The following is a 13,233-nucleotide window of genomic DNA, read 5'->3' as shown; positions in this document are numbered from 1 at the left end:
CTCTGACCTCCCGATCCATGTCAACCCGCACTAACCATTGCGCTACGAGTCACTTAATTTTCCTATGCTGCAACCGATTTTATATTAGCAACAAGCTTTACTTCGGAGCACTAGAGATCACTCAAAAATGATGAACAAACGAGTGAAAAAGTCACTTGAGAAGTCAAAGAATGTTCTAGAAGAAAAGCGCAATTGTCAAGCGAAAAATTTGCATTAAAAAGACACACGTTTACAATAATTGCTATGAACTGCGTTCAAGAGCAATTAAACAACTGCCTAACATGAGTAGGCTGACACAATGTATTTTAATTGAGCACATTCTATCTACTTCTAATCAGTTAATTATACTTCTGATTTAAGTATTTCGCAATATGTTAGTTGTTGCACCACAGCTTAATGAATTTTGAGGTCAAACATGCCGTTTCGTTTTATCACCACCGTTTATACTTATCAAGTGTTTCAGCTCAATTCTATCGATTGAGCTTTTAGCCAGGGATTTGACAAAATTATTAACCTAGAAGAAGTTTCCAAAAGCAGAAGACTTAAGTGCAAGAATTTACGGCTACCAAGTGTATGTTTGCAGGCACGCACATCACAGAGCGTACTTGTCTCTTCTTATCGAGAGAAATCAAGGGATTTGCTAAATTGATCGAGCACCTTGATGTCATAGTAACACTTTTGGGTATTCTAGCTAGCTATGTATTCACTAACCTGTCTGAATGCCCTTCTTCCGGATTGAGGTAGGATGCTGAACTTGATACGAGTGTCCACTCCTGAAACACAACGTCAACATTACGGTCTGACGTACCGCGGTTAAACCAATTTAATGTCGAGACATGCTTTCACATCATAAAATATTACAAGATGAAGAGCAGATCGCGCACAAGTTCGGGCGTAACTGAGGGGAGTCAACTTTCATGATTAAGAACACCATGAAATTGTCTCTGTTAATCGAATAATTGGAGACTAGTGAGCTGAAAGTCTCTAAGAGAACTTAAAGCCCTCTGAGCGTCACCTTTTAATTTAGTTTTCGAGGACGAAAAGTTAAGGCCTCAGACGAAAAATGCATTCAAACTTTGATTGAGAGCAATTAATTAACAGAAACTAAAAGTCGACATAATCGAATAACTCGGACAAATCTCAAACGGAGCCTTTGGAAGTTTACAACAGACGATGATCACGAGGATGATAATGATAGGAGTTGTTCCTAACAGTATTTAAATTGGTCGGCAAAAATTTTATTGAACAGAATGAGTTACAGGCACAAATTTTATAAATTACTTTCAAATAATACTTTTATTACTCTTAGGAGGCGAGGTATAAAGGAAGGGGTGTCGATCGGGTTAGGTTACCGGGGAATGTGAGGTGGCATGGAGTAAGAGGGTTGCGCGAGTGGGGGAGGGGCTGCACATCGATGGAGTGAGAGGGGTACACATCGCTAAAAACCACATCCCGGAAAAAAACTATGCTTTACACCAGGTTTTGTCATCTCAGCAGCTTCAGTGAATTTGCCTATTTATCCCGTTTTTGAGGACGAAAAGAAAAAAACCATCAGACGAGAAATCGATCACGGGAAAAATTACACAAAAAAGACCGTAAAATATTTAATCAAATCATTTGCGAGAATAAAATTTGCATAAATTATTAATGCAATGACTTGTTCCGGCTCAATAAATTTGAATCAGGGCGAACCGATTGGACTACTTACTCCCACCACTCGTTTAGCGGCACCATTGATACGTACGAATGGCCACAAAAGTAGCAAAAAACTGGACTAATGAATGGCTCTGATTTTTGTTTGAGATCTCACCCTCTGTTTTCGAAGTCCCCGCCCACCCATTTCTCTCAACAAAAATTTTTTCGGTCATCGGCCAAAAAATGATCAGGAAAAAATAACCGACTAAAACTCGGAAGAATTGCTCTCGAACGACTAGTAGGAGCTCTAATCAATTGCAGCCTGCTTCAGTCGGGGGGGGGGGGGGGTGGTGGGGGTAGGGGGAGCCTAAATGGGACTAAGAAGTTCAATAGTGGGCTTCAAATAACATTAGAGGTTAACATATACCACTAATATGATTTAAAGTGAAAAATGGCACCAATTTCGGCGCACTTTTCATTTGACTTTTGGTATTCAATAGCCACCAATTGAGTTCAGCTGCTTGAAATTGTGATTGCGAGAGAATTTTAGATTACGCGAAACGCAAAAAGTCAAGGGCGTAAAAGTCACTCGAAAAGTCAAAACGGTCAAGCGAAAAATTAGCATAAAGAAAAGACCAACACGTTTACAATAATTGCTAAATTAATTAATTTGCATTAATTTTATTAATTTGCAATTAATAATGAACGGTAGTTGTATTACGTTATGCACTAGCTATCAATTGAGCAAAAAGATTTTTTTAACGTTAGAATAGACCTAATAAACCAAACGTCGCCAAAAACTTCAATACTTGCAAACGTCATTGAAAACTGCAGATGTTTTGCAGTACATTAATCCTTCAAGGAGTTGCGAACAATTGACAATTCTGCCTATTGTTTTTTGCTCTTGGAAAAAGAATTGAGAACTAAGTTTTTAAAAAGTTGAAAATCTGTTCTCTTGGTCCGATTAATAATTGATTAAGATCTGAAAGCGACGAAGAGGGCTAAGAGAAAATCAACTCATTTGACCAAGAACTGAACAGAAATAAATGACGCAATAATTGCCAACACAACTTCTCCATCGACCTTTTCTGCATAAAATAGTATTGTTCTGTATGTTCTCCCATGTTAAAACTTTCAGAAAACTGCATTCAATGAAAAATCAGTCACTGTTGCAGAGGATCTTTATAACCATAAACGAAACCATAAAAAATATATTTCTGAAGCTCTGAACGCCTACCATTTTAGTTATTATAAATCGAGGATCAACCATCTAATCAGCTATTTTTCTACAATTTGCGTTATCCAATTTGCTTTGTCGCTGTCTACTGTGTGCAAAGAACCCCAGGCGTCAAATTTCTAAATTTGATCAATCAACTTTTTCCAATATTTATCAGAATTGAGCTGGAGGCACTGACAAAATGCAGCTCTAACGTCAGCAAAAAACTGTATCAACATCTACAGAGGACTGCATAGTTCCAAATATATTCACCAGATAAATGTTGTCAACGTACAATTGAGGAGTCTAACTCGAGTTTCTTGAGGTTACAAAGAGGAGTGTTGAAAAGATGTGCTAAATATTGACACAGGGAATCTAGACAATCAAGCAAATTGAATAACGCGTTGAAATTGAAAGGCAAGGCTTTATTAGACAGATAAGTTTGTCTGCGCGGAAGCAGATTAGACGGAATACATGCACACACGACAGTTGGAAAAGGAAGGCGTATTATATTGAGGTGATTTGCTGGAGATTTACAATTAGTTCTGAAAAGGAAGCCGTCTCTGATAAGCAGTATTAGGCTGTTTGATGAAAGGTTAATCAAAAGTAAACAACAATAGAGTAATGTAATCAAGTGTGTTTTACTGGTCACTCTCGGTATACTTGGTAGTGGCCTTTGATGTCTCCTTCCTTTTCCCATATTCTCTCAAGGGATCCAGTATGGCTTTGGAGAAGGCAGCTGAATCTTTTCTGTGTACTTCACAATGAAATTAACGCAGCCTCTTCTTGTCCCAACCCAAAAATAAGACCCCTTAAGCGGAGAACTCTACAAATTTTAAACCAAGAGGTTTTCCGGATTCCTACTGAACAAAAAGAACAGATGCCTTCAATTGGTCACGCAGCTGGTTAACATCAACTTCTTCGAGCTGATTAAAAATGTTTTCGAGATTTGGAGCAAGTCAAGGAGAAGTTGGTCAGCAGCCTTTTCGAGCACTCTTCCTTTTTTGATAACCCAGTAGATAAACTGATCTAGGGTCGCAGTTCTTAACCACTGCCCAGCCTGTAGCATGATCAGTAATGATTTAATTTAATAACGTCGCAAAAAATTAGTAATATTCTGGCTGTACGAAATGGACTCCAATTTGGGAAGTAAAGAATCTTAAAAGAACTTAAAATAGTAAACTTGATAAGTTTAACAATATTATCCCTATAACTTCAGCAAAATAATTTCACACCTTTATTCAAACCCTGTAATTTAAACATTTCATCTTTCTTCAATTTTCAAAAGTGTCGATATGATTACAGGAAGAACATTTCAATTTTACTGCGACGCAACTACCACTTTAGAAGTCGTCAAAAGCCCTGTTCTCAGAACAAGATTTATTTTTTATAGAAGAGGCATAAAAAAGAATTTAAGGATTCTCAAACCAGCACACAAATCAACCAGACTTGTTGGATGAGAAAACAAATCAGGATTGGATTACAGCAAAAAGCAAAGAATCTATTCAATGAGAAATGTCAAACTCATCACAAAAACTGAAAAACTTAAAAGCCATAAAAAAATGCGCTGTCAACGTATTCTATCAATACTTGCCACTACAAATTATCGAAATCTGGACGACAATAATTTAGCTTTTCTCTAGTCACCTTAGAGGTCCAATCGAAAGTTCAATTATGTAAAGTTAGTTCAAATCACTGGATAGAGAACCAAAATATATTGAAAATTCAGTATTCCAAGCAATCATATTCCACAGCTTGGTACCACAATTAATTCCTAACTCAGAAAAAGAAACGGAAAACATTTCAAAGATTTTTGGAAACGTTTTCCGAAAAAAACTGTTTCAAAAACTTTTTTTAAAAAAAAACGAAATTTTTGTAAGAAATTGAAATTGAATTTTAAAACTCAATACATTGATCCCAAAATCTTTCATTATCTCAAGATCCATAACCAGCCGAACAAACATAACCAGCTACAGTCACTTAATCTCGTCACATTTGACGTCAAACAATAACTTACAATGCCTAACCTTACCGACTTTTATCGGAGGAGCTGCTCTAAAAATTCAGACAGGAGGGAGTCTTATATGTAGCCAGCTATAGTCGGGGCTAACAAACTCATTCACTAAGTGTATAAAATTATGCTACAAAAATCTGATTAGAGACTAGTGTAAGAGTGCGAAGAAAACCAGCGTTAAAATAATTAAACCAGTTTTGGTCCACTTTAAGTTGACTTAGTAGAAAAACTGCCGCATATTTCTTTCAGCTTCTTGGAATTCTGAACAATAGCAATTAGGTTTACGCAAAATTAAGAAGTCGAGCATAGGTCACGGCAATGAAAAACATTATATCGCTGGTTGCAACGAATGGAACACGGTTTGAATTACACTCCGCAACAAGAGTAAGTCAGACTAAAAATCCTAAAAGAAAAATGGTTTTGAAAACACAGAACAAATGCGAATGTGCTACCTTTGCTTGAGCATTTTAATGACCATTTTTAACGAGCAAAAATTATTTTGAACTTCACTTAAACATATCTCTGAACATAAAAAAGCATTTCTGACACAATTGCTGCGTATTTTTTTGGTCTTAATTGAATTTAATTTTGGAATTAAGGACATGGTCAAAACGCAGTCATTGAAAGCTGATGATCGCTCGAAAAGAACAAAAAATAACAGAAACAAACATAGGCGGCAGATTGATCGAACAGCTTCAAAATGGACTTGTGCCGTAAAATACAGATCGATACAGGTACAGAACTGAATTGAAAAATATCGGCAGAGACATGCGGTGCAATTTAGCTAAAATCCGAAAAAAAATTTTACAAGGCAACAAGTTACGACAACATTTATGAAGAGGTTTGAAGCCGCGATCTCCGTATACAGTTAGTGCCCTTAAACACTTGCAATCCAGAATTTCGATCACGCAACAAGCAGGAAATCGAGCGAGAAGTCAAATCAGTCGTGCGAAATATTATTCCAAAAAAAATGTAAAACGAAAAAAGAATGTCAGACGACAAACAAAAAACATATTCAGAAGACTCCAGAACCAACTCAAAGTAGATATTCTCTCAAACCACAGACAACCGTTCAATCAAGAACGATATAAGCTTTTAACTCTTAAAATTTTCATTTAAAAAGGAAAACATAATAAAAACCAAATCTGAAAAAAATTCTGAAAACTTATCGCAAGTTGCAACTCCAAATAAACTATTTGCAGCAGACCTTGAAATACAATTTCCTTTCGTTGAATAAACGACCAGAAACTGTTTTTTTTTTAAAAAAACACGTTACATACATTGAAAACTTTAACCGAGAAAGATTTGTTTTTTTTTTATATGAGTGTTATGTTTTTAAATAAAGTAATGATTTTTAAACGCGAAATCCCTTAAAAACGCAAGAAGCCATGGAGACAACCCTTGAATATTACTTTTGCTTGATAAATGACACCGAATAGCCGACAGAAACATTATATAGCAATTAAAGTAGAGCCAAAATCAAAAATCTGGAAAAACTACAAATAGTGCCTCCTCTTGTTAGCAGATTCCATCGAATAGCTCAACACTGAGAATTGAACACAAAATTTCAGAAGAAAAAATGGGCTTTCGGTAATTTTCGTAAAAAAAACAAATTAAATTATATCAATCAACTCAAAAGCTCGCCAAAACCACTAGAACAGTCAACTTCAACAAGAAATCGTCGAATGCTTTAAAAACCACAACAACCAAATAACCAAAAAAACGTCGGAAGAATTGCTCTCGAACAACTATTGGGAGCTCTAACCTATTGCAGCCATCAGTCAGAACTAAAATCAAAATCACAAAGAGGGGCTTCAAATACGTCATTGGAGATTATTATATACCAATAAAAACACTAATCAATTTAAACCACTAATAATTTTCTAACAAAAATACTCCAATTGACTTTTAGCAATGAATTGCCACCACTTGAGTTCAGCTGCTGACTGACACATGTGAATGAGAGAAATTTTTATCACCAAAAACGAAAAAGTCAAGGGCGTAGAAGTCACTCGAAAAGTCAAATCGTCGAGCAAAAAATTTGCATAGAAGAAGACCACCGCGTTTACAATAATGGCTTCAAACTTGGTTCGAGAGCAAATAAAAAACTGCGAAATACACCGCTGATACAAAAGTTCCCTGGTTTATCAAAAATTTTCACTTCTCGCTCTCTCAGAATGATTGATGAACAAGAACCGCTTTTTTCTCTCTTATCTTTTGACTTTTGTGCAGCAGCTTCACCAAACCTTTGTTTTCATGTGCGTCATTGTCGTTTACAGTCTGTTTCAGTGACACTTATTAGATTAAAGAAAAACAGAAGATCATAACTTCCCTTCGAATCGTTGAAATTCAAGATGACCGCAGTATATCTACGATGAACTTACAACTTGGCAGCTACATAAACATTACAACTCACAACCGTTATATTGCTCAAGCAATCACCGACTCGAGAATCGGCCCAAGAAGAACTTTAGATCATTAGACACCCAGCAGAAAGCGCAACCACTGAAGGGCATTTCATTTTGGAAAATAATAGTTATCATTTACCTTCACCATTTTCTTCCCCTATTTCCTTAACAAGCGAGGCAAAGTTCGCAAGAAAACTATCCCCACTCTCCTCGAAGAATGAATCGACCGCACTGGAACCATCCAAACGTTGCCTATCAAACGAACAGCTCGACGCAATCTTTACACGTGTGTTTTCTTTTGACTCCTCATCTGATAAGCTTTCATTTGACGTAGAATTTTTCTCGGAGGTAGTATACCGATAATCAGCATTTCTGTTGTTAACCGACAAACATTCATGAGATCCAAATGTGTTTCGTTGACCTTCGATGGATCCCTGATTAGGAGGTAGTTTAAGAACTGGCACTGTTTCATGTGAATCTCCTTTCGCCAATAATTTTTCGTTAGTGTTAGTATCATGGTCCATTATTGGTTTGAATATTTCGAACTGTGTCCAATCTGTGGTGGTAATACATGGAATGGGGCTTGGGGTAGTATCACTTCTGGCACCATCAGTTCCTTTGAGATCAAGAGAAGCGAGAGAATTCGGGCGTTGCATTCCGCCTTCGGAAGCGGGTAAATAGTTGGACATGGCGACCATTGTCAAAAAGACGGATAAACAACTACTGCTGTAATGCAATGTGTAATAATAAAACTAAAAGCGTCAACATTATTGCAATCTTTATTTTGAATAGGACACCTTTCCGTAATTAGCTGCAATTCAGAGAAACCTCACAAAGCTTCGATTGTAAGAGAAACAGTAAAGAGCGCCACCATGCCCAAAATGTTAAAAGTAACAATAGCAAGAAACGAATCAATGCAGCTGACTTTACTAATTCAATATACTTAGAAATTTTTTTCCTCAAAATACTCGCGACCTTGTTGCAAATAAAAGGTAAGTATAGAACAAAACTACACGTAAGCGTAGCAATAGAAGTTAACTGACAAAATAACAATTCGGTTGTAAAAGCAAAACACTCTTTTCTCTTTCAGCTAACAGAGATAGTAGGAGTTGCTCCTACATAAAAATACTATTTCTACCTTTTGGAATGAAAAAGAAGAATAAGTGGTGGTGAAGAATTGTGAAATAGAGAGAGAGAGAGAAAGCAAAAGAAGGAATTCGTGGTTCAATCTCTTTTCATTTGAGGTCGACGGCGGCTGTTTGCTTCCTTTCTGCTCAACTAATACTGAAGCAAAGGAAGTGCTTTGCTGACAGTTGCGATGAGGAATAATTGAACGCTTTATTAAAATTTAAACAAACGCTACAATGCCGATCTATCATGTACTACTGTTGTGAGCTTTACTCAGCTGTATAGCGTTTTGAATGGAGACAAGGCTAAATTTTGAAACATCTTGACCACTCGAAGCATAACAAAATTTATGTTTATCTCATCAATCAAAATCACAGAGGCGAAAACAACCTTTTATGAAGCACCTAAGCACTTCCTAGATGTTTCGGACAGGGGACATCTGTGCATCCATTTATTTACCATTAGTGATTTATGAACCAAACATTTGCTTCACACCAAAATCGTACAACTACTTTAAAGATTTACATGAAGGCAAAAACGGAACATCAACCAACCACATTAGAGCAAATGGCCTCACCAGGTCGATAAATCAAACAGGAGACAATTCTCGTAAAAATTCAAATAATAGTGAAACTGCACAACCCCTATGGTCCTCAAACTCACAAAAAGAATTTAATGCTCGAACAATACAGCGCGCAAAAGACTGTGGGTAGATCAAATAACATTTAACAGTTCTACTGAAATGTCCTGTTCAAAATTTTCCGCAAGTTCGTCTAAATGATCAACAACAATAAGAGCAACTATCTAGGTCCACTGAATTAGTTTTTCTTCTAATGCAATTTTCTGTTGACGGCCTTGTAAATGCAAAGAAATAAAAACCAATATTCAGTGTATAGAACATTTTCAAATTTGCCAGACTGAAGTGTCATATCGTCAAGTCAAAATTTTATGCTATTAAGTCTATTAATTGAACGTTTGGTTACCTTTGATATTAGTGGAAACAAGGCGACTCGGTAATGTGCGATCGCACATAAGGTTGCGACCCCGCTCATCCACAATTTTGGCTTGATTGTCTACCAAATGAGGAACATAGAAAAACCCAAAAATTCAAGTTTTTTAAAAAAAATTGGTGTATGAACGAAAAGAAAGTCTCCAAAGCAAATAACTGTGGTGGCGTAAAAATGGCGCATTAGATTGATGAGATGTGCAAATATTGAAAAAGCGAGTCAAGACGAACAGCAAAATCAAACAGCAACAACAACAAAAATTAATTACATCAAAAACTTCATGTCCGTTTTAAAAAACAAAACTTAATAACAAAGTCAAAATACCGTCAGATAAAACTGATATTAAACAAAATAACTTGTAATTTATCAGAAAAGATGAGGGAGTAGTCAATAAAAAGTAACAAATAAATTTTTTTCGAAAAAAAATATTTCCAAAGACATGAACGCCATTAATTACAGAATAAAAAATCAATTAGGTTCGTATATTCTTCCCAAAGAAGCCCATGAGAATTGCAATTACCCAGAATATGACTTATGTCTACAAAAAGAACGTCAAACATGACAAAAATCAAAAACTAATTTACTTTTTTTTTCGTGTCGAAGCCAGTAAAGTCAACGAATTCTTTAAAAACATTAGATTGAGTGACACTAATCCCCTTTTGAAACCTTCCTTTGACAAAAATAATGTCATAATTGGCCTGTAATTAACGAGACTAGATAACAACCAGACAATAAAAAGGAATAAAATTGCGAAGTTAAAAAGTGTTTTTTTTAATTTAGAAAACAATTGTTTTCAGAGTCATGGAAGCTATCAGCTATCTACGAAAATCAGAAAATCGTCTCATCTATTCTTCCATGAAACGGCAATGAAACCGGTTCATTGTACGGTAAAATATCATACGACTAAAAAGACAAAGTAAAAACGGCAGTTAAAGACTATTTAAAAAATCAATTAAATTTTTCGAGAAATTAGTGTCGAAGCCGTTAAAATCATAATCTATATCTTCAAGCATTTTAATAATTTCAATTTTGCCCTATTTTGAAAGCCAAAAATGTGATATATGAACTGTCAATATTGTGATAATGTGACAAAACTAGAAAACGAGAAAAATGGGCAAATACCTAAAAATTAAGACAATTTGAAATCTAGTTGTATCAAAAACACTAGCCATAACATAAGGCGTAAAACCGCAATAAAGATTGAATTTGATTTCAATAGAAAGAAGAAGCATTTTTTCATTGCGGACAATAAGCTACAAGTTGACCAAAGAAAGAGAAAAATAGGCAAAATTTCAATAATTCATTATTTATTTAAAAATCAAATATTTTAAAAGTCAAAACGACCATAAGCTTTCAAGTAATCAGCTAGATACAATTATGTGGAGTTAATTAGGAACCCAATTGGAACTATCATTAGTGAGCTTGTTTTGAAATGTTCTGTTATTTAATTATTGTAGAAGAGATCGAATTTTTTTAGAAAAAAGACCGACTGTTTACAATCCGAATTATTTTTGGATTATACCAGTCCAAGATTGGTCCAAAACTAGCCCTGCTAATGCTGTTTGTTCTTTAAGAACACTTAATTATTCGAATGTTATAGATATTGATTTTTTGTTAGATAAAAAATCAAAAATAGATGCTGCGTGTTTGATAATCAACGAAAAAGTTTAGCAAAACCGGCTAAGTTTTAATTACAGAGCACTGTCAACGGAATTTGAAGTAAAAAAGCCCCCTTTTGAATCTACAAAAATTGTGTTAGTGGTGTTTGGATCTGTACTTCCTGTAAATTTAATCAAAATGGGCTAAAGACACTTATTTCGTGCTGTTTTTGAAGAAAAAGTCTTAATTTAGAAATATTTAGCCAGAATTTTTGACAAAAAAAATAAAAATAGCCTACAATATTCTTGTGATTTTTTTCGTTTTTACAAATAAAAATCAACAACACTTTCAAAAAAATTAACAAATTTAAACCTCGATAACTCTCTGTAAAAAACGAAAATTAACAAAATCTTTTTAATTCCATATTCTACGCTGGACACGCTTTCTAATGATGCCAGTCTCAACTCTCTACGATGAATATATCGATCGGCCAAAATTGACTGAACAAAAAAAACCCGTTTGAGTATATAGTTCCTTCCCCCTCAAGAGGGGTCGGAACAATAAGAAAGTTGGACAATGTCAACCAGTTTGTTTACTTCGCGTATGAAATAAAAATAATTTCCCTAAGTCTCTAACCTAGTGATAATGAAGATACGTTTTTGAGTATATTCTATTGATATCATAGACAATAGAGCCAAAAAAAGTTCTTAAGAAACCAACTTATGAAAGGCACAAACAATTCTGCGTCAATTGTTCAAAATATATGGCCTGTCGATCTAGCAATAGTCCACAAATCCGTGTTGGATAGTTGTTACCTGAAAGCTAAATGTTTTGAAGACATGCCCAAGAGAGCATAGAAGACTATTCTTAGAATATAAACCGAACAACGTCGGATGAATTGCTCTTAAATGTCAGGCGGTGGCAATTTAATTTAAAGATACAGCTTAGAAATTTTTCATGGGTGCAAAAACTCCAGCCTTTTAGGTGTTCGAACCTGCTACCTCCACGATAACAGCCTGATATCTTTAACCACTAAAATACAACGGCTTTGCTCCTCAACCGCTCACATGTGATTTTATATTAGCAAAAAACAATGAGAGCAATTGAGATCACACGAAAATGAAGTGAAGCGCGAAAAAGTCAGTTGAGAAGTCAAAAAATGTGAGAGAGAGAGAGAGTTAATTTATCCCGGCCCATAAAGAAGGTAATTAACCCGGTACAAAGAAGGATAATCAAAACACGACATATATCACAACAAAGCATCGAAAAATAAAAGCATTTGATATATCCAACAAACAAATTGTAAATTTATTCAAGATTATTTTAGGCTGGGAAAGGACGCGCAACGAGGTCCTTAGACCTTCTTTCCAGCGTGCCCCGTAATACAAACGTAAGAGTGGATAAACTTAATTTTTTTTTTCAATTTAATATTCTTGCCATTTTGTAAATGATTTCTTTTTAGCAACCTTTTAACTGCTCGAACTTATTGCTCCACCAGAGCCCGAAGATAAGTACTTTAACTACATCGAATTGAAACTTGTTTACAGTAGAGAGCAACGTTGCAAGTTAAAAATTGTTGTGTTTTGTCAAATGTTCCTATGAAGGAGGAAAAAGTGACAAAAACTGTCTTTAGAAATTGAAAAAAGTGATTTTTGACAGCAGAAATCGAGTCGCGGTGCCTTCTACGAAGGCACAGCACGAAATTTTGCGTATAATTTTCAATTATTTTCAAAGAATTTCCAGGAGTTGCAGGGATGTGACAAATTATCCAAAAAACACATTTCGAACGAGATCATAATTCCCTTGTAATTGTAAAAAAAATTGTAAATAACAAAGCAACAGGTATAAAGTGATCGCTTAATTTTATAGTTGGAAAATAATCTTTGTCAGCTCTGTATTGCCAAGAATATAATTGTCTTTTATTCTATGAACAAGGTTGTTGAATATATCTTTATTCATCATGCATAGTTGCGGTACGACATTATTTTGGCGAAGTATATTGAAGAGCTTTGCGCCACGATATTTCAGCGAAACCCTTTGAAACTTATTTTTAGCAGCCGGCATAGCCATAACTCCAGTTGAAGATCTCCTGGTTAAATACGCATCTTGATTTTTAAAAGTGAAGATATTATTGAGATACAATTCTGAATGAAGTGATAGCACTGATCGAAGTATAAACTTTAAGAGCTCATAAACGTACAGCTCATGCACGGTAAGTACACCGTG

The 13,233-nt window shown here is 35.3% G+C and overlaps 1 protein-coding gene across 6 annotated transcripts in view; it reads right to left on the bottom strand.

The window, feature by feature from the left end:
• Positions 1–13,233, bottom strand: part of LOC142339311 (uncharacterized) — a 115,546-nt gene that overhangs the window by 72,525 nt on the left and 29,788 nt on the right. For 3 of the 6 annotated variants that reach the window (XM_075389253.1, XM_075389256.1, XM_075389255.1), the window contains exon 6: positions 712–773. In XM_075389253.1, coding sequence (XP_075245368.1) covers positions 712–773 — 62 coding nt within the window. Of the gene's footprint in view, positions 1–711; positions 774–7,412; positions 8,707–13,233 lie in introns of all 6 variants that reach the window. The other 3 variants (XM_075389257.1, XM_075389258.1, XM_075389259.1) reach the window with 3 other exon arrangements.

Source organism: Convolutriloba macropyga, chromosome 5 (assembly GCF_964194025.1).
Source record: "Convolutriloba macropyga chromosome 5, txConMacr16.3, whole genome shotgun sequence".
In the NCBI taxonomy this organism is placed as follows: Eukaryota; Metazoa; Xenacoelomorpha; order Acoela; family Convolutidae; genus Convolutriloba; species Convolutriloba macropyga.
The sequence above is the reverse complement of the archived record's forward strand: the minus strand, read 5'-3'. Positions and strand labels throughout refer to the sequence as shown.